The sequence below is a fragment of the Engystomops pustulosus genome, chromosome 6 (genome assembly GCF_040894005.1).
Source record: "Engystomops pustulosus chromosome 6, aEngPut4.maternal, whole genome shotgun sequence".
Taxonomy (NCBI): Eukaryota; Metazoa; Chordata; class Amphibia; order Anura; family Leptodactylidae; genus Engystomops; species Engystomops pustulosus.
In genome coordinates this window covers 44,462,477-44,489,302 of record NC_092416.1, presented here as the reverse complement: position 1 = coordinate 44,489,302, position 26,826 = coordinate 44,462,477, and the positions used below count along the sequence as shown (strand labels likewise).

Here is a 26,826-nt window from a genome sequence, read left to right as displayed (position 1 = left end):
GTCACAGTACAGAGATAATATAGATAGTGATGTCACGGTACAGGAATAATACACACAGTGATGTCACGGTACAGAGATTATATAGAAAGTGATGTCACAGTACAGGGATAATACACACAGTGATGTCACAGTACAGAGATTATATAGATAGTGATGTCACAGTACAGGGATAATACTCACAGTGATGTCACAGTACAGAGATAATATAGATAGTGATGTCACAGTGCAGGGATAATACACACAGTGATGTCACAGTACAGGGATAATACACACAGTGATATCACAGTACTGGGATAATACACACAGTGATGTCACAGTACAGAGATTATATAGATAGTGATTTCACAATACAGGGATAATACTCACAGTGATGTCACAGTACAGAGATAATATAGATAGTGATGTCACAGTACAGGGATAATACACACAGTGATGTCACAGTACAGGGATAATACACACAGTGATGTCACAGTACAGAGATAATATAGATAGTGATGTTACAGTACAGGGATAATACACACAGTGATGTCACAGTACAGGGATAATTCACATAGTGATGTCACAATTCAAGTATAATATACACAGTGATGTCACAGTACAGAGATAATATAGATAGTGATGTCACGGTACAGGAATAATACACACAGTGATGTCACGGTACAGAGATTATATAGAAAGTGATGTCACAGTACAGGGATAATACACACAGTGATGTCACAGTACAGAGATTATATAGATAGTGATGTCACAGTACAGGGATAATACTCACAGTGATGTCACAGTACAGAGATAATATAGATAGTGATGTCACAGTGCAGGGATAATACACACAGTGATGTCACAGTACAGGGATAATACACACAGTGATATCACAGTACAGGGATAATACACACAGTGATGTCACAGTACAGAGATTATATAGATAGTGATTTCACAATACAGGGATAATACTCACAGTGATGTCACAGTACAGAGATAATATAGATAGTGATGTCACAGTACAGGGATAATACACACAGTGATGTCACAGTACAGGGATAATACACACAGTGATGTCACAGTACAGAGATAATATAGATAGTGATGTTACAGTACAGTTATAATACAAACATTATAAATACAATATAAAAAAACTGAGTCAGACAGAGGAGACCAGACAGGACAAATTTTCATTTATTCACCATGTTTTAATCTTTTCCAGGAAAACATCAGCAGTTAGCACACCTTACAGTCCAAATGGAGGTCCTTGCTGCATCCCACAAGATCTGGTTGTGAGTATACTCAGGATTTCTCTCTCAACTGGTTTTTATTTCGTTTTTTTTACCTGAATAACGAAAGTTAAGCAGTCTGGAAACATTCCACGCTTATACGCTGAAGTAGTTACTAAAATAGTTCCCAATATCAAATATCTTCTCTTTCTCGGTGAACAAGTGCTTAAATTCAACTAATAGGGGCACATTTACTAAGGCCCTTGCGGCAGATTTCTGTCGGACTTTGCACGTTCTTTCTAGTGCAAACTGTTTGAGACACGTATGTTTCGCACATGACCCTTTTGTGTCTCGGCTGCACTATTCTATTATAAATGTGTTCACTGAAATGTGGACCATGCGCCACATTTATCATGCAAAGTCCAACGGAAGTGTGTCACACGCCCCATGTTAAAGGTGCACAAAAAAATGTGGTGCACTCTGTCAGTGCGGAGCGGGGGGCACCAGATTCATGACGAACAGCCAGAAATCCTGAATCTGGCGCCCTCCACACACTGCACAGGCAAACTGCACATAGTACAATTTGCACTGCTTTTAGTAAATGTGCCCCATTGTGTCCTCATCCCGCTGAACATGTAGAGGGCTCAGCCCTGTATGTAGCCCTTACTGCTGTATAGATGATATAGCCGTATAGCAGTAAGGAAGTAGTTAATGTAGTAGTTAATGTGTACAGGACCCCCACTCTTGGGAACAGTGGGGGTCCCAGCAGTCAGAGCATCACTGATCAGATCATTGACATTATCTGACTTTATCTGCACAATACCATCACCATACAGATAAAATAAAACTTACCCTGCCGAAATTTGCAGGTTTGTCTCACATTAATGTATGGAGGATCTACATATAGGATACTGCTGTAATCCACAATGGGCTGGTGATCATTGTTATTACCCCTAGTAATCTCACACTTCCTCTCTTTAATGGTCAGGAAATATAAGAGGGATGGTAAGGGATGCCGCCATGTAACACTTCCTCATCCCCAGTGTGACAAGTCCCCAGAGAATAACAATGCCACGTCTGTCCCACATCTAAACAGAAACTCATACAAATATGATCTAAAAGGCCTGAGGGCTAAACGTCACATGAGCCTTTGTGTACTGGGTAACAATGTCCTAACATGGATCTAGTGGAGAGAATGACAAGAAGTAGCAGAAATGGTCATCATTGTCATCTCTAAATACAACACGTCTATTCTTAATCTAAGATGATATGCAGATTTCATAGCAAACATTGACTTACTGCATAGCCACCCACCACTATCTGTACCACTTACTGCATAGCCACCCACCACTATCTGTACCACTTACTGCATAGCCACCCACCACTATCTGTACCACTTACTGCATAGCCACCTACTTCTATCTGTACCACTTACTGCATAGCCACCCACCACTATCTGTACCACTTACTGCACAGCTACCTACTTCTATCTGTACCACTTACTGCATAGCTACCCACCACTATCTGTACCACTTACTGCATAGCCACCCACCACTATCTGTACCACTTACTGCATAGCCACCCACCACTATCTGTACCACTTACTGCATAGCTACGCACTTCTATCTGTACCACTTACTGCATAGCCACCCACCACTATCTGTACCACTTACTGCATAGCCACCCACCACTATCTGTACCACTTACTGCATAGCTACCCACCACTATCTGTACCACTTACTGCATAGCTACCCACCACTATCTGTACCACTTACTGCATAGCTACCCACCACTATGTGTACCACTTACTGCATAGCTAACCACCACTATCTGTACAACTTACTGCATAGCTACCCACCACTATCTGTACCATAGCTCCACCTCAAGGACTCTGTTACAACACACTTTGCCCAGCCTGAATCTACTTTCCCAGACTGTGTGCACACCTTCCTGAGGACCTGAGTTCCAACCAGCTAACTCCATCCAGCTGAAGTTTTGCTGCCATTAAGGACGTTGCCTGTTACAATAAAGAACTGTAATACTTCACCAACATGCCTCTGAGTGATCCCTGGATCCAGCTGTACACCATCACGGGCTCCCCATCCTTTATTCCCAGGGATCCCTGTCTATGCACTGGGGTTGCCCCAGGGAGAAGCCTATTCTGTCAGCCTCTCCCTCCATTTTCTTGCACAAACCACCTGCTGGAGACCTCCCAGGCTGTGGACGAGACCTCCACTCCTGATACCAAGCCCCATGATCATCGCAGTGCACTAGGTCAGCCACTCCAGTATTCAGGACCCCGGCTTCCTCCAGCCACCGAAAAAGGTCAGACCGCCTTGGGGGATGTCCATAATAGGCCGAGCTTTACTGAGATTTTGTGGTGTTATTTAGGATAAAGAACGCTATTTCCCAGAACTTTTATCTCTAGCATGACCCATCTTTAAGAGATCTTACTGCTTCTACCTCTCCTTCAGCCAGGGTGTGGAGCTCAATCATAGGGAACTCCTATCTAAACCTTGTCCTATCTGACTTTTTCTCACATGGTCACATTGCTCAACAATTATGACTTTAATTATGGATATCAGTATTTTCTGAGAAGCTGGAAATATATGACCACAATTTTTATCTTTCTGTAGATCCTGACCAATGGAAAGGCTGGTTTTCACACAGTACACACACAATTTGTGTCTAAGGTAAGTTGTCATCATACATGGTATTATAGATGATTGCCAGAAACAAAATATATGAATATTGTGTTATGGAAACGTGCAATGGTTGTCTCCAGATTCCCATCAGGGATGTTCCTTGAGCCCAAAAACAGCTGACTTTAGTGGAAACAATGGTGACATCCTAAGACAGCTGAAAAAGTGTGACAATAGTCCTGGAAACATGGTCCTGGTGGCCAGGTCTAAACTACTCTACAGCTTTATGGGAGTCTTGCGTCACACAAATCACCCCAACTTTGTATGGGGTTATTCATAAGCTCACTTTATTGCTTTTTGGCTGTCAGCTATCTCCTCTATAGCCACACACACTTGGGTCAGCTGAGCAATGCAGGTGTCCAGAAGGCGAAGGAAGCTGTCACCCAACCCATCTCCTGTAAATAAAAGGGTTGGGTAATACACATCCTATTACGGAACTGTTGTGATTGGATAGTCAGTATTGAGAAGGAGGGTAAGTTCATGATCACTGGAACTCTAGGACTGGAGGTCCAAGCGATCAAACATTTATTATCTTTCCTGTTGAATGGTGAGATCAGAAAATGAAAGCAATGATTAGATGGGTGGCTTTGGTCAGTATTTGCACAATGAGCATGCTCCTCACTCAGATTGTCCAATGGTCTTGACCATTAGGCTGCCCGAAAATCAGAAATCGGTGTCCGTTTCTCCTGGACTATAGTCTGTGAGTGATCTATGTAATACGGTTCTGATTGCGACATCCTCTACTCTTTAACCCATTCCCGCCACAGCCCTTTTTCGTTTTTGCGTTTTCATTTTTCACTCCCCACCTTCAAAAATCTATAACTTTTTTATTTTTCCATGTACAGAGCTGTGTGACGGCTTATTTTCTGCGTAACAAATGACACTTCAAAATGTTGGTATTTAATATTCCGTGCCGTGTACTGGAAAGCGGGGTAAAAAAATTCCAAATGCAGTGAAATTGGTAAAAAAACGCATTTGTGCCGTATTCTTGTGGGCTTGGATTTTACGGATTTCACTGTACGCCCAAAATGACATGTCTACTTTATTCTTTGGGTCGGTACGATTACGGGGATACCACATTTATATAGGTTTTATAATGTTTTCATACATTTAAAAAAATTAAAACCTCCTGTACAAAAATTTTTGGGAGGTGTCATTTTTTGCTGATTTTTATGACGTTTACAATGTTATCATTTTTAGGACTGTTCGACCTTTTGATCACTCTTTATAAAAAAAAAATTTAAACGGCAGAAAAGTGCCATTTTCGACTTTGGGTGCGATTTTGTGTTACGGGGTTAAATGCAATGAAAAAACGTTAGTATATTTTGATAGATCGGGCATTTGCGGACACGGCGATACCTAATGTGTTTATGATTTTTTACTATTTATTTATATTTATATCAGTTCTAGGGAAAGGGGGGTGATTTGAGTTTTTAGGTTTTTCTATTATAATTTTTTTTAAACGTTTTTTATTTTTACTATTTTTCAGACTCCCTAGGGTACTTTAACCCTAGGGTGTCTGTACGATTCTATCATATACTGCCATACTACAGTATGGCAGTATATGGGGATTTTACTCCTCATACATTCCAATGTGGTGAAAACCCAAGGCTATCATGGCGACGGATCGATGGGGAGTGACGATCCTCGGAAAGATGGCGGCGCAGATCGCGGGTGTTACCGGTAAGCCTTTGCTGCAATATGCAGCAAAGACTTACCGGCTATGGAGAGGGCTCAGCCCTTGAGCCTTCTCCATGCACCGTGACGTAATACTACGTCACATGTCGGTGAGGGGTTAAATGGATTGTCCACTTTCAGCAAATAATTGAAATGGTTTTTGTAATGAAAAGTTTTGCAATTTTACAATTTACTTTCTGTATGAATTCCTCATGGTTTTCTAGATCTCTGCTTGCTGTCATAGAGAAATCTGCCCATGGTCATGTGATGTGCACGGGCCGTTATTACACAGTATTAAGAACTTTGTGATATGACACGCATCTGTGTGACATCACATGGCTGTGGACAGATTTCTATCCACAGGAAGTAAAAATGTAAGCTTTCAATAGAAGGACAGCAAGCAGAGATCTTGAAAACAGTGAGGAATTGATACAGAAAGTATATTGGAAAATTTTATAACTTTTTCTTACACAAACCATATTTGTTGAAAGTGGACAACCCTTTTAACTGTTTAGATGCACAGTCCATCAAAATAATGGGGGTCATTTCCTAAGGGCCCGAATTGCACATTTTCGCCGGGATACCCAAATTTTTCCAATTTGCATCGAATTGCCCCGGGTTTTTGGCGCACGCAATCGGATTGTGGCGCATCGACGGCGGCATGCACGCAACGGAAATCGGAGGCGTGGCGGTCGGAAAACCAGACGGATTCAGAAAAACCGCCGTATTTTTTAAAAAAATGTGTCGACACGCACTTACCTGCACCAAGAATAGGATCGTGAACTTCAGTGAACTCCGACGGACTGCAGCGCAGCAGCAACACCTGGTGGACATCGGGCGCACTACCTTAGTGAAGCCCGGCAGAACCCGCATCCTCTTCTGAGTACGCGCCGCTGGATCTCGACTGGACCGGGCAAGTAAATCTGCCCCAATGACTATAAGCTCTGATTCATTAAAAAATAAGGATTTTCATGGAGGATTTTCAGTCGCGTGCAGGTGATCTTACAAATATTCTGTTTTTCTCTCAATATCAGTTCCTCTGAAAAACATGACTTTTTCCTGTTTGCCAATAACAGTCATATCCTGCAATAATCCTGTCATCTCCTAGGAATTCATCAAAAGCAGACATGTCACCAGCTGATCTGAAGCCGTGCACCCGTGTTCTTTGTAGATGGGGCGTATAGTCGGCCATTAGTGTAAATGTGACAGTATGATGTTATCAATCGGATAATCAGGAGAAAACTGAGATGTAAATAAACCTGTCATTACAGAGATAACACAACATGTCTTCTAGGGCGCCTCAAATGTTGTTCTGTGTTTCTTTTAATAAATAATTTAACAAAGAAATGACAGTAGATCTCATCCAAAATAACCTCACAATTGGGCAACGCATCACAAGAAAAAGCAGCAGGGAGCTGCCCCCATAGCACATAGTTATTATTCCCCTCAGTCGCCATACTTATGATTTATGATTTTATGTTTCGTTGTCAGTGGCGTAACTTGAAGCTGATGGGTTCCAGTGCAAAGTCTGTACCAGGCCCCAACTATAATGTATGGTATATAGTAGCCTCTTGGGCCCAGTTGCAACCGCACCCTCTGACCCCCTCAAGTTCCCCCCCTGTTCGTCGTGCTTATCCATGACATGGGCACTGTCAAAATGGTCACTAATATCATACTCTCACCCCTGCGAGTGTGTGGCTCCCCCCCTCTCCTTTTCCCCATTAAACACATGAGACCAGAATTGGATACATTTGGCCACAGTAGCCATTTTATTTACAAAACAGCATATAACAACATTTGCATAACAGTATACATCCCCCCGTCAATATCCATGCAATCTCCTTGCTACACCCTCCCCCCAGAAGGAGGTCCTTGGAGCTCCAAAAATAAATCACCAATCTGCTCTGCAGTCGGCTTCTGTAAACCTCTTGCCACCACTCCCCAGGACAACACCCAGCAGGACCCCAAAACTGCCAGATGGCAGTAACAACTCACTTTTTGTTGGCAAAAATTGATCCCTAATTTTTCCTCCATCCCTCCAATTCCACCAACTCCAAGGACCTTACTCCTCTCCATTTCGCTGCCATGACAAGTTGATAGTAAAAAACAAAAAAAAAACACCCTTCTGCGGGCGGTCGGGACTTTGGGTACCTAAAATGGCGATTTGGATCAGCCCAAATGGGAAATTGACAGCAAATAAACTCTGGTCCCTTGACGACATAGACACCTAAGCATAACTCCGGAGTAACTATATGGCGCAAGGAATCTAATTGTTTCTCCAACGTATATATAGTACTTATGATGCACAAATATTGGAACATAAAAATTAGGCTCCCTTGAGTTGACGATGGAGACTACAGCAGACATAGCTTATTGTCATCTGTTTATTTTGTATCTGTTATTTCTCAATTTATAATATGTTTATTTGGAAAATGTAAAACTTCAATAAAATTGATTGAACATAAAATGGCGATTTGGCTACTTCTTCCTAGCCCCCAAGTATACTCAGCCCCACTTAAGCTCGACCCCTTGACTACCGTTCCCTTATTCCAGGCCCTGTCATGCCGGCCTCCCCCTACTCCGTACGTGCCCGGCCTTTTCTTATGATACATACAGCATAGAATTTACCACTACAATTGCTTAAATTGCACAGATTTAAGAAACACTCCACCTAGAGCTACAGTTCTCCATATGCTTCATTATATTTCATGTATTCGTCTGTAACCTGTTATATATGACCTGTTTATATAATTTATCACTTTATGATGATATTATGCCCCTAGCCACTCCCTTGGCCCTACCCACATATGTATTTCCACACAGTATAATATCCAGCTCTTCTGGACCTGATCCTCTGCAAGCACAGGGCTGGGTGGAGAAGGGGAGAAGGGGAGCTCCTCACCCATCCCCTCTCTATTGTGTACCAGTGCTCACCACACCACAACTGGGTGCCATAGACCTCAAAGGGGGCTGTGCTCTGGCTGCAAATTGTTGTGTTGTGTGAATAACTCTGTATAACGTTCTGTGACACCTCACCATGTACTGTATAATGCCCTCTATTTCTATTTCTCACCAAGACTTTAAAAGGCCCACACCTTATATAATTCCCCCTCTCTGCTAACCTTCACATTGCTACCCCCCTCATTACTCCCTTTCACATTGTGCCCCTCACTTTGGTCCCACTTACATTGATGCCCCCCCCCCCCTTTCTGCTTTCCTTCACATTGCGGCCCACCCACTTTCCTTTTTTTCACATTGTGACTCCTCAATCTGCTTCCCCTCACATTGCAGCCCCCTTCTCTGCTCCCATTGTGACCCTCCTCTCTCTGCACTCTCTGGCATTGTGCCCCTCTCTCTCTGCCCTGCTCCCTGCTCCCCCTCACATTGTGGCCCCCCTTTCTGCTACCCTGCACATTGTGGTCCCCCTCTGCCTGCTCCCGCTCACATTGTGCCCCCCCTATCTTTCCCCCCTCACATTGTGGTCCCCCTCTCTTAGCTCCATCTTGCATTGTACGGAATCCCGTGGAATAGGTGATAGGCGGACAGGCGCTCGATCGATGAAAGATTCTGGAGGACTTTCAGGTCTTTCTGCAGATCACATGGTGCTGGTACCAGGGGCTGCGGCGTGTATGTGGTTGTTAGGCTTGTAGCCACGGCAGATAAAAAAGGAGCAGTCACCCAACTTTCCTGGAATCCTGAATGCCCCGGTACGAGGCTGAAACGCGTCGCAACAATAAAGCTCCTCATTTGAGACAAGGTCCTCCAGAATCTTTCATCGATCGAGCGCCTGTCCGCCTATCACCTATTCCACAGGATTCCGTATATTGCTCCTACTCGACGGAGTGGTTCCCTGGGTCCACCCGAAACGAGTCCACAGGCTGGACAGGCTGCCATCATCAACATCATTTAAGGTCTACATCTCATCTGAGACCAAGTGAGAGTCAACATTGAGTATTTGTATGTACCTCATCTTACTGTAAGATATCACACTAGGGTAGTGCCCCTCTCTTGTGCTTGTTCCCCCGGTGATCTAACATGCAAAAATCTTGCGGTTAACACCATACCTCAGGTCTACAATCTCCATCTTGCATTGTGCCGCTCTCTCTGCTCCCCCTCACATTGTGGTCCTTCCATCTCTCCATACAAAAATTGGCAAAAGAAAATTTGGCAAAAGTATAAATAGCCATGACAGAGATAACTATCATTAACTTATAGTACCGCCTACCTGACTTATCTACAGCTTGAAATGAAAGAGAAAGCAGAGACTAGTATAAATTAATGAGAGTTATTCTCAATTCTCACCAACCAGCCTAAGGCTTTCCCCATGGCCATGTTAGCTCTGCAAATAGGATGAGCTGCAGCAGCAAACAAAGCTGCTTGTACAGATGAGTAATTGTACCTGTGCAACCAGTAAACAGGACTTCCTCTGGGACTGTCACCAATCCAGGATTTACTCATGCCCAATCTGAAGGCTGATCTTTAGTTTTATTGTTCTGCCACTACAGGAAAATAAATCTTTGTATAACTGCCCACCTGCAGAGTACATAGGAGAAGACATGGGCGTAACTATTATGATAGCAGGCATAGAGAAGCAAAGACTATGAGAGACGACTCCAGGCAGTGCAACCTCATCAGATGTCATATTGACTTTTTTCTAACCTCAGTGTTATCCCTTTTTTTTTGCATCAGAAGAGCATCACATGGGCAGCTAGAGACTGCACTAGCTGTAGGTGGAGGACAGTTGTGTACATCCAGGAGGCAGCACTCCATTAGTTAATATAACCTATAATTAGAGGTGGCTGACATGAATCAGTGCCCTCCCTCTACCCGTGGAGAACCTGTGTGGTGCAGTGCTGGAAGTGTGATGTCATCTCCTGCTGAGATACAGGAAATACAATGAGATCACATGACCTGAGTGACAACAAATTACAACCAATTACGAATCATTACTAATGTAATAGTCATTGATCTGCACATAAGAATGGCAAGTCATATAATGAATGGGGAAATGTCTCTTTAAAAAGTTTTTTTAGTGAGTGTATTTTTTGTGATTTCTTGCAGCCTATTCTGTTTTGGGGGAGAACCCGTGAAGAACTAAATCAAATGATTCTGATAGAGCCGATCCAGGGTTGGGAAGGACGAAGCATCAGATCATATGGAAATGTCATCATGTCCTCTCTGGCTGTTATGCAGATCAGTCACACTATGGTGAGCAAGTACTTTGTTTATCTTAAAGGAAATCTACATCAAAATCCAGCATAATAGACCAGGGGTAACTAACTCATAGATCCAGACATCGGGACTGTGATAATTTGTTATCCATGGCCATCTTCTTCTAAAAACATCTTTTAAAAATTATTCTAATGAGCCTAAAAGGCTTCTGTGGTTGTTACCAGAGCCCCTCAGTGCTGTAGATTTACAGGCTGTAACACTGCGTACCCCTCCCATCTGCTCAGTCAGCAATTTCCCCCTCCCACTGCCTGATCTAATCTGATTGGAGCAGAGGAGTTTTCCGAACACAGTGGGTCATTAGCATCATTTTAAAAGTTGATTTTAGAAGGATGGAGGCCATGGATAACAAATGTAAGAAGATCACCACAGTCACTGTACCTGGTTTATCATGATGGATTTTAATGATTTTCTTCCCATTTGTTACTGGGACATATGTATTTTAGTAATAATAGCTGGAGTATAGCCTGACAGTAAGCGGGGGGCATAGTTAGGGGTGGGCACAGGGTATTGGACACAGGTTGAGAGTAGAAATGTGATCTCAGGGAGAAGCCCGGAAGATGTGAATGGGAGGTTAGAAATAGTGAAGAGAATAATCTTACTGGATTACTGGAAGATTGAAGAGAATGGGTTGAGACTGAAATGAGGAAGTGGAGACAGGGAGGTGCATTTGTGGATGAGCGGGATTAGTATAAACTGTATTCAGAACAAGACAGGCGACCAGTCCAGTGACTGACATAAGCTGGAGGCGTCCATATAGTGTCTGGACTCATAGACAAGTGTAAAATCTAAAATAGTTTACAGTATTAGATGTAGGAAATGGTAAAATTTATCTGAACACAATCAATATCTTTATGACAGAAATCTATCTTAAAGGGGTTGTCCACTTTCAGGAAGTAATTGATATGGTTTGTGCAACATCATCCACCAGGGCCTAGCCTTTTCTTGGAGCCTGGAGGCAGCCAGGGCCCAGAATACTGGAGTGGCTGGCTATTGCGGCCTAGGGCGCACTGTGGTCACAGTGCTTAGTATGAGGACCAGAGGGCTGTCCTACAGCCTGGCAGGTCTCCAGCAGGTGGTGTGTGTAAGAAATTTGGAGGGAGAGGCTGATGTACTGTTCCCCCTGGGGCAACCCCTATGGTGTCTGTAGTATGAGTCCCTGGGTAATGGATGGGGCGCCCTTGGTGTACAGCCATATCCAGGGAACAGGTGGAGGCAACCTTGTGAAAAATAACGGTTCTTTATTAGAACAACTGCAGGCAGCGGGCCTAACAATCTTGTTACAGATGCCGGATTGTTGGAGATTCCGGATTACTGGAGTGGTCATGGAGAGTGATCCTCAGGAATAGATCCACCAGCCTGGTAGTAGGTGCAGGCTGGGATGTAGCTGTATGGAAGCTGCAGCTTTGTCCTGGGTGTTCTGTGTGTAGCACTGAAGGTGTGCGTCACACTATCTCTCTGGTCACTGACAATCTGCAAGGTGTGCTTTCTAGGGAAAGCTGATGATAAAGAGGCCTTGCCCCTTCCTGTCCAGGGGTTTTGTTATTTCTTGGTCAGGTGGTGGCTCACTCGCCAATCACACTCCAGTTCACATGAAGGAATACAATTGGATAATAACTTTAGTTAACCCTGGATCTACCGCTGTTAACCCCTGATGACCAAGTCTAGAACTTTCCTGGAGGGTTTGCGACTCCCTCTGTCAGCTCCTAACCTGGAGAGGGCACTGTTCGCAACTACCCCTCTGATCATGTATTTGCAGGGGTGTTGCATTTGTGTAATGAAAAGTTATACAAATTTCCAATATTCTTTCTGTATCAATTCCCTAGTTATCTAGATCTTTTTTTTGCTGACATTCTAATGGAAGCTGTGGATAGAATTCTGTCCATGTTCATGTGATGTCCCACCGGTGCATGGCTCATTATATCACACAGCTCTAATTACTCTCTCTGTGACATCACATGACCAGGCATATAAGGAGCTGTGCACCTGTGTTACATCACATGACAGGGGATATAACAAGCCGTGCACCTGTCTGACATCACATGACCAGGGATATAACAAGCTATGTACCTGTTTGACATCACATGAACAGGGATATAAGGAGCTGTGCACCTGTGTAACATCAAATGACAGAAGATATAATGAGTCATGCACTTGTGTGACATCACACGAACAGGGGTATAACGAGCCGTGCACCTGTGTGACATCAAATGACCAGGAATAAAACAAGCCATGCAGCTGTGTGACATCACATGACCAAGGATATAATGAGCCATGCACCTGTGTGACATCACATGACCAGGGATATAACAAGCTATGTACCTGTTTGACATCACATGAACAGGGATATAAGGAGCTGTGCACCTGTGTAACATCAAATGACAGAAGATATAATGAGTCATGCACTTGTGTGACATCACACGAACAGGGGTATAACGAGCCGTGCACCTGTGTGACATCAAATGACCAGGAATAAAACAAGCCATGCAGCTGTGTGACATCACATGACCAAGGATATAATGAGCCATGCACCTGTGTGACATCACATGACCAGGGATATAACGAGCCGTGTACCTGTTTGACATCACATGACCAGGGGTATAATAAGTCATGCACCTGTGTGACATCACATGACCAGGTGTATAATAAGCCATGCACCTGTGTGACATCAAATGACCAGGGATATAACAAGTCGAGCACCTGTGTGACCAGGGTTATAACGAGCTGTGCACCTGTGTGACATCACATCACCAGGGATATAACGAGTTGTGCAACGGTGTGACATCGCATGACCAATGAAATAGCAAACCATGCACCTGTGTGACATCACATGACTAGGGACTGGTATTTATCACTTTTCATTACAAATCAATTATTTCCTGAAAGTGGAAACCCCTTGCTTGCTATAGATGGAGTATACAAAAAAGTAATATTTTTTAGACAAGACTTTTGTGAAAGTTCCTTGTATCGTTTGCTTTAAATCGGGTAAAAAATAGAAAATAGTTGCAAAAACATTTGTAAGGTGACATCTATATGTGTCCTACACAGGAGATGACGGAATGCTTCATGGTATTGTTTCCTCGGCACTTGTTACTTCTTTCAATGGATCATAAGGAGAGGAGATTTATCTATCAGGTAAAGAATAACAGTCTTATGTCCTTCCCGTTCATGGCCAGAAGTGTGTGCATCTACTGTATGTTTCATAGATAATTGGCATTGTTACATCCTACATCACAGACAGGACTTCATCTATTATATTAATGGGGTTAGATAATATTTTTGCTTCAGAGATTTATAATTATACAATATAAAAAAGTGTTTAAAAAAATCTACCATCAAAATCAAGAACAATAACCCAGACACTTACTCAAACATCCAGGCACCGTGACTGTGGTAATCTTCTTATATGTATAATTTATGGCCTCCTTCCTTCTAATATCAACTTTTAAAATTATGCCAATGAAACTGAAGGGCTCTGTGGGCATTACCCGAGCACCTCTAAGCTGTAGATTTACAGGCTGTTACACAGTGCAGGAGAACATTCCACCCTTGCCCTCGGTAAGGGAAGTGGATCTGTAAAGTATAATAGCCTGTGAAGCTGCACCCCCCCCAGAGCCCTTTTGACTCATTAGCATAATTTTAAATGTTGTTTTTATAAAGAAAGAGGTCATAAATAACAAATATAAGAAGATTACACAGTCACATTGTCTGGATCTATGAGTAAGTGTCCCTGGCTTATCCTGCTTGATTATGTTGGTAGATTTCCTTAATATTCAGCTGTCATGACAAATATTTCCTAACTATGCAGTATTCTGCGATTTTCAGGGCCTTCTCCCGCTGTCAGGAATGAGCGTTGTCTGTGCTCAGTCCAATACTGGATATACATTTGAAATCAGTGGTAAGTATCTTAACCAGTTTATACATCATACAATACATATATATCTAAGGTCATGTGCAGGGGGTATAGAGTGTCTGAGGCTTCTTACTGTAGAGCTGTGGGCATCCTGCATGTCATATAGCAGACATATTGTCACCTAGACGCAATGATGTACAGTATAACCTACACCTGGTACATAGTCTGGGTATATGTTGGTATATACCTGGTGCCTAGCATATGATGTATATACCTCGCCAGATTCCCCCTGCACATAAGGATTGGCAGTTGGCATAGAAGTCCAATACTTTTAGCTGAATATCTATTTTCTCTACATCCTCTTAAGGTCCAATGATTGAGCCGCGACAAGTGTCCTGTCTGAGCTCCAGCGAGAGGAGTCTTTGGATTTCAGCTTTACATAAGCACATCCAAGAGGCGAATACTCACCACTCTCCGGTCTCTCCAACTATCAGCATTTTATCATATCTGGTAAGTTGAGATGGTAACCGATGAGCGGTAAACTGGGTCACATCGTATGGGGAATTAGTTTTGCCCATAAAGCATGAAAAAATAGAAAAAAAAAGGCATAGGATCATCAGAATTCTCAAATGTTCTTAAATATTGTCAGAAATTTCAGAAATAATCCAACCCAGATACTTGTCTGTGTGTGAAGTTACATACCTGCCTTTTACTATATAAAAGTTTATAAGTCTTGCAATATCCCAATTTCATCCTTTCTCATATATATATATATATTTTTTTCTTCTGTATATAATATATACATGTATGTATGTATATATATATATATATATATATATATATATATATATATATATATATATATATATATATATATTCTTCTGTTTAAACTGTGTATAGAGCAAGCACTTTAGTATGAAGTACTAAAAATAATCAAATCTTTATGTTGTGCATGCAGTTCCATATAATCCCACTAGATGGCAACATTTCCCCAGTTTGACTTCACTTTTACAATTTACACCTCTACAGGGAAAGATCACTTTTACCATTTATACAACCTGGACATGATCAGTCCCCCAGAGTATAAGACAATCATTGTACAAGTGAAGAAACATTATTAAAAACTAAAGTAAAAACTATATATTTGTGCTAGTTTTTTTTCAATTTTGTATTTTCTTTTTTTTTTTTTTTTTTAAAGATTCCATGTGATCAGTTTTGGAAAAAGCGAGAACTTATAAGGTATCTGACGTCATGTCCCATCCAGAAATGGGAAGGGAAAGCTATCCATCACATGGGGCATGTCATCTTCCTGTCTACAGTGCAAGCAGCTCACACAATAGATGGGGTAGGTACAATTTTATCATATCCGCGGGTGATATTTAGTCCCTGTGCTATAGTATTGAAGTTATATACACCTGGAAAATATGCAAGTAAGTTTTGCAGGATGAGATAAAGAAAACATTGCCACTTTTAGCTACCTTGTAAGGCAGCCCCGTTACCATCAAGCATGACTTTCAGGAAGCCTAATAACATGATCTGGGATAAAAGACAAACCAGTATATCTATTGCAGATGGAACAGATTCCCAACTGTAGACAGCACTGTTTTGATGTGGGTTAATCTCCTCAGTACAGCATAGGGAACTGGTTTTAGCTGAGTGAGAGGCCTTTGACTAGGGTCAGGGAGTAAGAGTTCTCCTTAAGAAGACTTTGCCAATTGATGCTAAGGGGGATGTCATAAGGAGAGCTATTACTCCTTGTCCCTAGATAAGAGCCAAACCAGTTCCCTACACTGTACTGAAGAGACTCATCTACATCAAAACAGCGCTGTCTACAGTTGGGAATATGTTCCTTTTGGTGTAGATATACTGGTTTGGCTTTAATTCCACATCATATTATTAGGTTTTCTGAAAGTGATGCTTGATTTTAAAGAGGCTGCCTTACGAGGTAGCAAAAGAGGCATGGTTTTCCTTGTCCAATGCTAAAAAACTTATTTGCATATTTCCCAGAATCCCTTAGTGGAGCATCAATGGCTATAATTCTACACACCTGCTAGACGGCCTTAATGGGCAAAGTGTCTGAAAGGAGAATTCTTACTTTCTGAACCTTATACATATATGGTCATTCCTATGTATAGATGCACATTGCCTGTGCTGTAATAGTTCTACTTTACTGTAAATTGTAACAAACTTTGGATAAATCAGGTGTAGAAGTGTGTTTAAGAAACTTAATCTCCCATCTTGTCTCACATCAATTCATATTCACATTAACACATTCACATTCATTTTCTTTACATATAATACAGAAATACTGGGAGTTATTCCTACCGAATGGGCAAGGCATGATGTCAGGAGAGGTGATGGTTCATAAGAGCTTTCTGATTACATCTCATGTCATAATTTATACTGTAATGTATTTATAGGACTTTGAAGAACGCATTATGGTGTTATTCCCTGAAGACTTAGTGTTCCTCTCTGTTGATGCTCATAAAACATCAGTAATACATCAGGTAATTGTCTCTCCCATACTCTGCATTATTCACTATATACCTAGAATTATTTTTATTGGCTGCATTAAATGTGTACATTAATTGGGCTGACCTAGAGGGCAAGGTTTAAGAATGAAAGGCCCTAGGATTATTCCATCCCAACTATTATTTGTGGCTGTAACATCCCCACCGGGGGTTAACAATGTATTAGAGCAACTGGATACTCAGTGAACAGTGGCTTGTTAGATGGCTGCCTATACACGGATGTTATGGTAGCGCAGAACTAGCACATGGCTCATCCACGCCGGTCAGGCCCAGGAAGGAGAAGCAAAGAAAGGGGGAGGTCGCAAGATAATAATGTTGCCCCTGGGGCACTACCAGGTGAGAACAGATGGTAAGGGGGAAGCCCGGGATGGTAGCCGCTTAGCCAGGGTCTTACACTGCAGCATCAGCAAGATATAAGCAATCTGCATTGTAGTACTAATTCAGGAGACAAAGAACAATGGGGCACATTTACTTACCTATCCCAGTGCGTTGCCCGAGGTGCGTTGTTAAATCCTGCGCTTAGCCTGAATCAGTCGGATTGTCCGTCGGCCTGCCACCCATTTTGTGTCGCATGAAAGCTGCGCCAATGCGACAAAATCCAATCACGTGTGACACAATCCCCTTCTAAATCCCTGTCCCAGTGATGCGATCCCAGAAAACATCGGAAAACCCGACCGAAATGCGGCCGCGGGACCCTTAGTAAATAAGCCCCAATGAGTGGAGTAAAAGACCTTGAATCTGAGCTAAACCCATATTTTTAGACTTTTTAATCCAGCTTTAGAAAGTTCCAGGGTGCTAGCCAAGCACAGCCTGCTTTACCTCAGGAGACTCTATAAGTATAAGATATACATTTAACATAAATAATACACATTAACCCTTTTTCAGTAATACACACATACATGTAAAATAGTGTTCATAGGAAATACCTATTTCTGTCATCAAGAAGGGCTGTTATACCACAGTGTAGTGCAATGCAGCCTAGGAAAAGGGTTTACACTGTATCAGTACCCACGAAAGATGATTTAGAGTCTCTAAAAGTCACAGAACCCTGAAGCGTAATCAGTTCTACTGGGTCCATTAAGCAAGAACTCCAGGCTTTAAATTGGTAATGATCCAACACCAGTGTTTTGGAACATGTGCTTTCCGTTGTTTCACCAGAAAGCAGACATCCTAATGTATTTCTATGAGCTCATCCCATGGGCTGTGGTTTCCATGTCCCTGTGTATGAGCTGTCTGCCATAAATTACAGAGCAGGTCCTATTTCTGCCCATGTTCCTGCAGTCCTTTCTTCTCTCATTGCCACATGAATGGACCTCACACTTGAGCAAATAATGGACCTCAGGCATGGTTTGTAGCCTTACAGAGATATTTGCACTGCTAGCAATGTAGCCATTATATGTTACCTAAAAGAAATGACTGGAATTCATAGTTTGTCAGGTCATCATTAGTACATGTAACTGGATGAAAAATCAGCAACAATCATCAGTGGATTATAATACAGGCGCTTTGGGCGATAGCCCATGGCCCCATGGCCACCCAAACCACCCACCAAATGTTATACCTTCACCCATGAAATCCTTCTCTATCTACTTCTGCTCTCAATACACATGTATACACAAGTCATTTCAGGACCTTTGAGGGCCCTTATTCCAGACTTGTAGAGGCTATAATATTCATACAGCCCTGGGGTCATGGCCATCCTAATCTGCCCACTTGACCGAAATGGTCATTCTTGTTCTTCTTACTAAATTCATTTATTATCTTGCATAGATAAGTTATTAAACTGTGTGTTCTTTGTATAAAGAATTTATAATCAGGTTTGAAGCCCCTATAATATCAGTATTCCCACTAAACCAATGAACTTAATTCCTAAGGCCGCATTTACATCAATGTATGCCCGCCAGGCTGCGACCCAGGGGCGTAACTTGAGGGGGTGCAGAGGGTGCGGTTGTAATTGGGCCCAAGAGGCTTAGGGGACCCATTAGGTGTCCATTGTCCATATGAGGAGACTAGTATTATAAACCATAGATTATAGTCGGGGGCCTGGTACAGACTTTGCACTGGGGCCCGTCAACTTCAAGTTTCGCCACTGCCGCGACCCCTCCCATTGTATGGGCCGTGCAAAGGGGGAAAGATAAGACGTGTCCTATCTTTTCCCCATCTACAGAGCGATACAGAGCCGCAAGTGTGTGGCACTGTATTGCTCCGTGTGGCCAATGCCCTATATGGGGGACGTATCTACGGCTGCAACATGTCCCCCATACGGTCATGTGAATGCAGCCTAACTCTTTCTCCATTTAAGAGTCTAATGACCTAATTCCTTGAGTCATCACGGTGGTTCTCTGTACAAGAACGTTTCCCCATTGAAGCCATGCGCAGGGCACCTCCCTTCACTGTGCATGTAGTATAAGATGGACAGTGAGACCCTAAACCGCAGCTACATGGGTGAAAAATCTCCCAAAGCTTTATGATAATAATAGGTCAATATCTTTGCCATGGGGCCTATATTCTTATGTGGCCGCGCATCTCCCTACCCCGTATGTGCATGGATTGCATGTGTATGACACATAAAATAGACCCTAAATAAATTTCCTTATGCTGTTACTTATGGTTTATAAAATGTTTATTAAAAAATACAGTAATAATGAGATCATATATTGTTATGATACAGGGTACGCTGCCATTGAATGCTATTCACGTTGAGGAAAGCCTAACGTGCAATGAGCGCCTGGAGTTCCAGATAACAGGTAAGACGTTTACTTTGATGGTAAATATCCGTAAACTGTAGGAGAAAAAACTACTTGGTAAATAGTGTTGTTCTATGTGATAAGGATTAACTATTCTCGTACACCAGAATCAGAGCAGGAGAAGCAGGGAAGACTGCTATATCAGCTCCTCCTGCTCTATATTATCCTGCCTATAGAAACAACTCTATGGACAATTTGCTCAGCTCCGCTTGTGCTGTAACATGCTTGGCCACATTTAGTTAAAGGAAACCTACCACTGCTCGCATGATAAAATCATGCGAGCAGACCACCTGGTAGGCTATTTAATACTGATGCCGGCACATACTTTAGTTAGGCACGGCGATCGTTAGTTTAGATAAAAAAAATGTTTTACTTGCATATGAAAATATTCCTCCGGTGCTACCCCTACGTCATCTTCGGAAGGGAGATGCCTTCCGATGTTTAATTATTCACGCCTCCTTCATTGTAGCCGTTTCCTTCGGGTGCCGAGAGCCGTGACGTCACCAAGCTCTCGGCACCTATCGCGCATGCGCAGATACTAACTCTCACACAGCCAGACAGCGATAGGTGCCGAGAGCTTGGTGACGTCACGGCTCTCGGCACCCGAAGGAAACGGCTACAATGAAGGAGGCGTGAATAATTAAACATCGGAAGGCATCTCCCTTCCGAAGATGACGTAGGGGTAGCACCGGAGGAATATTTTCATATGCAAGTAAAACATTTTTTTATCTAAACTAACGATCGCCGTGCCTAACTAAAGTATGTGCCGGCATCAGTATTAAATAGCCTACCAGGTGGTCTGCTCGCATGATTTTATCATGCGAGCAGTGGTAGGTTTCCTTTAAAGAGTTTGCGCCAGTTTTATGTCGGACTTTGCACTAGAAAGAACATGCAAACTGCTTACACATGTATGTATAAAGTTCTGCACCTGTTGTGTGGCGGCTGCTCCGTGTCCGACAAAACAGAAAAATGTGCACCTAAAGGGCTGTTACTGCTTAGTCGCAGTTTGTAGCACAGGAACAAAGTGCACCAAAAAAATGGTGCCCACTCCGATTTCCGGAGCAGTGCAGGGGACGCCAGATTAATGAAGACCATGCGCCAGTTTTGATGAACTGGCGCCCTCTGCACACTGCACAGGAAAACTGCACATTGTACACAATGGCCCACATTTATCAAAACTAGTGCATTCTGTACTATCTGCTTAGCCCCTCCTGTTTTATAGCGGACTGCCAGAAGATTGTACATTATGTATAATCTGTGCTCAGCTCCCCCTGCTCTATAATTTTCTGCCTGTAGATAAAACTCTATGGACAATCTGCTCAGCTCCTTCTGTTCTATAACATGCTGACTGCAGTTAGGACATTATATGCAATCTGGTCAGCTCCTCCAGCTCTATAAAATGCTGCCTGCAGATAGGACACTGTGTACAATCTTCTCATAACCTTCTGTTCTGTAACATACTGCATGCAGATAGTACACTATGTACTATCTGCTAAACACCTACTGTTCTATATCATGCTGCCTGTCCATAGGGTACTATGTATAATCTGCTTGGCAACTTCTCTAAAACATACTGCATGAGTAGCATGGTAGTTTTCATCTAAGATAGGACTAGAAAAAAGAAAAGAAGCAAATTGTATTCCAGTAAATTGTATGTTCCAGGATTGTAGCTGGACCTGTAGTATTGGGGAAGTGTCTTCACTCCACTGTGTTCTTTGATCTCTACCTTCTAATTACTCCCTAGGCCAGTGATGGCGAACCTTTTAGCGACCGAGTGCCCAAACTGCAACCCAAAACCCCCTTTATTTATCGTAAATAAGTAAAGTAGTAACTTATTGCTCCCTATTCAACAACTTTCAATCATATTGGCCTTCTGAGGACAGCAACATAGTAGAAAGGTGGAAAATTTTCACAATTTTAGCTTCTTTCCAGTGTCCCTCTGTACAGAGAAAATCGTGGGGCCAGCAGGGGATCCTCCAAAGATAATTCAGCCCTGTCTACTCATTCTCCCTACAGTCCCAAGTAGCAAAGTAAGTGTCAATATATGACTGCAAGCAGCATCTTTTAAGTTGCTTGGAACTGCAGGAAAATTCTTTGAGTCCTGTCTGGTGTGCTGGGGCGATGGCCCGGGTGCCCATAGAAAGGGCTCTGAGTGCCGCCTTTGGCACCCGTGCCATAGGTTCGCCACTACTGCCCTAGGCGCTCCCCTCTGGAGTAATCGAGGAGACGAGATGTGAGATCTCTGCACCAGCGACACTTTCTGCTGCTTTGTATGGTCACAATTGCAGGTAGACTTCCTTAATGAAAAAAATGACATTTTTGAACGAGGACCTGCAGCAGCTGGAAACAGGATGTTTGTTGTAGATGTACAAGATGTTACAGGATGAGAGCATTTATTATCAGTGCATCAGAAATCTAACTAATCGACCCGCCTGAAAGGCCAACTTAAAAAAAGACAAACAACTTCCAAAATAACAAAAAAAAAATCCCCTAAAATTTTAACTCAAATCTTCTTCTAGGTGACCTCATGGAACCCATGTTAATTTTATGTATGACTCCTGAAGACTACACTCATTGGGTATTCCACTTACAGAAGGTATTTATTGTGTGTATGTATTGCACATTTCTATATACATTTGTGCATTTCTTAGTGTGAGCATTTTTTATTACATTTATGTTATGTTCTTAAGTGAGAAACAATAGTACTCTGAACAGTTTAAGGTCTAAAATGTTATATGTTGGTCAGATCCCACAAACTGCACACCCTGTACTGAAGGGGAGTCCTTGCATTATACCAAAATATGATGCAAGGACTTCCTGTATGCCGGCTGGATCCTGTACAAAACCCCCTCATACGTGGTTGTGCACATTACTTACTGGGGGGCTGTATGGGCACATTAATTACTAGGGGGGGGGGGCTGTGTGAGGACATTACTTACTGGGGGCTTTGTGGGGGGCATTATTTACTGCACAACCTTCCCTAGTCCCTATCATGTCTCCCCCCCCCCCACCTCTGTGGTGTAGCTCTGTGTGATGCGCACTGCTTTCCCCGGCAGGTCATGTGATCATGACATCATCACAGGTCCTTCAGCCTCTGGGTGTATTATTCTTTTGGAGGCTAGGACCTGCTGAGGAAAACATGTTCTCATAATGATCTATGGCTGAGGACACAGATCACGATGAGAGATGGGAGGATGCCCGGGCAAAGGGATAAATGTCCTTGCTTCATATTTCAGTATAACGCAAGGACTACTCCACGGGCTTCACACGTCCAAGTCCGCATATGTTCACCTGCTCTCCTATTTCATCTACATCTAATGGACAGAGGAACTCAATGAACATTGAAGAGATGAGTGGACCTGAACTTTACCTTTGGCGTCTTCCATTTGGCAGCTCCGCCTAACACGGATATGTTGCTTGATGGGCTGAAAGCAGCCAATCAGGAAACTTTTCTCCCCTAGCATCTAGGCATAGCTGTGTTTGGCCAGGTGTGTCCACCTGGTGTCCACCTGGCCAATCACTGACATGCCTAGTTGCCATTGGCTTAAAGTTGCCAGATTAGGCAGAGCTGCCAAACAGAGGAAGCCAAACCTAAAGTTCAGGTCCAAATATCCCTACTCTCCATAAAAGACTTTTTTGTCTGCAAGTTTTGACCCTGTGATCGATGCTCCCATAAGATTATTTTGCAGATTAATTGCAGTCAAACAGTATACCCAATCTTTAATACTTTCAATCTTTAATACTTTTTGTTTAATTGTTGTTTTTGTTATGTCGCAGCCTCATCATATTCCTTGTGGTGTCACCCTTCACCCATTTCCTTCTGTGCCACCTAAATATAGAAGAAGATAGAAAAAAGTTGCAGATTGACTACTAACAAGCACCATGGACCGTTGACCTCCCCAGGTGTCATTCTATGCTACATCTTTAGGAGGTGGAACCTACAATAGAAATTCTCCATCGCGCACATGAGTCATCCAGACATTAATATTGTGATGGAACTTGTCTATTGGATAATGGTGACTTAGACGTAAATGAAAAGACAATCTGAGGAACCCATATGTGTGACAGACCACGAGTGGGAAGATTAAATCATTTTTTAAAAAATATCCTAAAATGATCAGTTGGTGACTTAAACCCAGATGACACTTCCTCTTCACTACTTTATATAACCTCTTTTTTCCGAAAAGATTTTTTTTTTTTTAACTTGAGGACCAAAAATCTGAATGTATGGACTTGGTATTACTGGAAAGATGCTGTACAGTAAAACTGTTGCCTGTCTCTTTGAAGTTATGAGGATCGATATCATATAAGCTATTTTACCTTTGCTCAGGATAATTTTATATAAATGTATTGCCTTTTTACATTTTGGGGTCTTCAATGTCATCTTCTCAAGAGTACCAGACTGGGGTTCCTTGGGCCCACCAGATAAATTATGCCATGGACCAACCCTCCATCAACTTCCAGAAAACAGACTCTAGAATCCTCCTCCAAATTGGGTTGTCTTCTGCTGTATCTCTGGAATCCAGAACTGGGTTAGAGCCTGGGCCCACCGGAGGATCCTTTGGTACTCTGGTGGGCCAGTCCAACACTCGTTGCCGGTATCCACTTGGAAAAGACATAACATTTTTGGATACATGGATTGCTGAGATTGCCTCAATTTAAATCACTTTTGGAGGAAAGTGGAAGAAAAGGACACATGTTCATTTTCATGCTGAGAATCAAAGCAATACAGGGTCCAGATCACAGCTCGGATCATAATGTCTTATGGAGGTGGAGGTGGACCAGACTGTAAATTTTTGAGCCAAAGAAATAAAAAGATACTCAGGGACTTTTACAGTAACCTGATATTGAAGCATTGTCATTGTTGGTGTGATGAATTATTCCTACCACAATTTCTCTTTATTTAGAATCTGAAGACCCCAGATCTTTGGTTAAAAAACAGCAACCTAGACCAACAATGTCTTACAGACCAATCTGTAGACCACCCGACCACACCGAGAATGTTTCTCTACTAAAAATGTTTATTTATTGTCTGGACTTTTTATTTTTATAATTCTGTCAAAAATTAACAAATATTTCAGTTTTCTGTAATTTTTTCACTTCACTGTTGGATAAAATGTATATTTTATCATGTTTACTACTCAATGATATCCATAAAGCAATAATAACGATAACAATTTTTATTTATATAGTACCAGCATACAGATCAGAGGGTACATGGAGATGAAATTAGACATTACAGTGTGATAAAGATATCAGCCAATAGGAATGAGCTCACAGGAACTTACAAATTATGAGGAACGAGGAATGACACCAAAATACAGATTGGATCTATTAGTTGGTTCGCAGATATGGTACAAACTTTTCAGGAGCTGATGTGAATTAGACATTTTTTTGCTTTGCTAGTATTTATTTTTTCAACTGACAGATAGCTACAGTACTGCAGGCATTCATACCAGAATTTAAAAGAAAAAAACCCACACAAAACAAGATAGGAGTTTTACATGAAAAATCTTTTTTTTTGGGGGGAGGGGGTGTTATATACCAGTTTCCAAAACAATTCAAGCAATATTGGTCTAGATCATTGTATTCAATGATGGATCTTCATATAGGTTGTATGGGCGGGCGCCCGGGGTTCTTGACTTGCCATATGCCCGGGCCCTATATGAAGATCCGCCATCAGTCTGAAAAACCTCACCTTCCGTCTTCTTCTCCACAGCCCCGCTGCTCGTAGTCGGAGTGGAGTTTCATGCAGTTAGGGAATGTGATCGGCTTTCCTATCTAGATGGGTTATAAGAGCATGATTGAAGGATGATTATTTAACTTTATGAACCATATAAGATTAAGGATGTAGAGTATATAGAGTAGTAAGTTTTAGATTCTGCCTCTATGCTGCCATCCCAACGAGCGCAGCATAGAGGCAGAAAAGTATTGATCTGGTGATCATTTGTACCAGAGTCTTATAGCGACACTGGTACAATTGATCCGTGGGCCCCTCCAGCACCCAGGGGCCCCGGCACTTGGCCGGATGCTGGCGCCGGGTCTGGATAGGTAGAGGAGTAGACTATATGAGGGAGTAGATGTAGACATTTGTGGGCAAATTTGTAGATATAAGTGATCACTACAAATTATTTTTGGAGGTTGCAGGACAACTTGTGGCAGGCCTGGACTGGACCCCTGACTCCGTGCTCTGGACCAGCGATATTAAACTCTGCATGAATGATAAAGCTGCCTCCTAACACAGTTTCTAATCATATTTAATAACCTGTGCTCATTTCCCCCCCTGCCGATTAAAGTCAAGCAGACAGGGCTTTTGGGAGCTACAGTTTAGGGCTCAATGTCCTGTCCTCTTTCAATCCAATCTCCCCCATTACTAAATCTTATTTTTTAGGTTTTTACGGTGAGAAACGGGCAGATTCTGGAGAAGTTTTTTAGGAGTAAGAATATAAAAAGTTAAAGTTTTTGCATAGGGGGTAAAGAAAAGTGTAGCATAACTTCTACTGCCTACTAGTCACTATATGGTAAGACCACAGAGATGGAAAGGTTAAAGCTAGGCCAGATATTGATGGTTAGGTCAGATAATGTAGAAGATGGCAGAAGTAAAAGAGGAAACATTTTTGAGACACTGACCGGATATATTAAACTGTACAATTAAACAGAAAGCTGAAACAGCTTGCACATGTATTTAGTACAGTTTACCTTACTTAATGTCACAGGTCGGCCGCGGGTGCATGGAGAGGGCTCACGTGCTGAGCCCTCTCCATAGCCAGTAAGTCTTTGTTGCATATTGCATATCGCCGCCGGCAGCATGGGCACCGCCACCTTTTTTTCGAGGATCGCCGCTCCCCGTGATGTCATCGGGGAGCCTCGATCCATCGC

The 26,826-nt window shown here is 42.4% G+C and overlaps 1 protein-coding gene across 1 annotated transcript in view; it reads left to right on the top strand.

Moving 5' to 3' along the window:
• The window catches only part of LOC140134992 (probable pleckstrin homology domain-containing family N member 1), a 39,470-nt gene extending 14,390 nt beyond the window's left edge, over positions 1 to 25,080 (top strand). Inside the window, exons 2-12 of the mRNA XM_072155877.1 lie at positions 1,202 to 1,271; positions 3,845 to 3,901; positions 10,649 to 10,795; positions 13,865 to 13,951; positions 14,642 to 14,714; positions 15,037 to 15,179; positions 15,868 to 16,014; positions 17,090 to 17,176; positions 19,872 to 19,947; positions 22,467 to 22,543; positions 23,725 to 25,080. Of these exons, the coding sequence (XP_072011978.1) occupies positions 1,202 to 1,271; positions 3,845 to 3,901; positions 10,649 to 10,795; positions 13,865 to 13,951; positions 14,642 to 14,714; positions 15,037 to 15,179; positions 15,868 to 16,014; positions 17,090 to 17,176; positions 19,872 to 19,947; positions 22,467 to 22,543; positions 23,725 to 23,796 (1,036 nt within the window). The 3' untranslated portion in view covers positions 23,797 to 25,080. The remainder of the gene's footprint in view (positions 1 to 1,201; positions 1,272 to 3,844; positions 3,902 to 10,648; positions 10,796 to 13,864; positions 13,952 to 14,641; positions 14,715 to 15,036; positions 15,180 to 15,867; positions 16,015 to 17,089; positions 17,177 to 19,871; positions 19,948 to 22,466; positions 22,544 to 23,724) is intronic.
• The last annotated feature ends 1,746 nt before the right edge of the window (positions 25,081 to 26,826 follow it).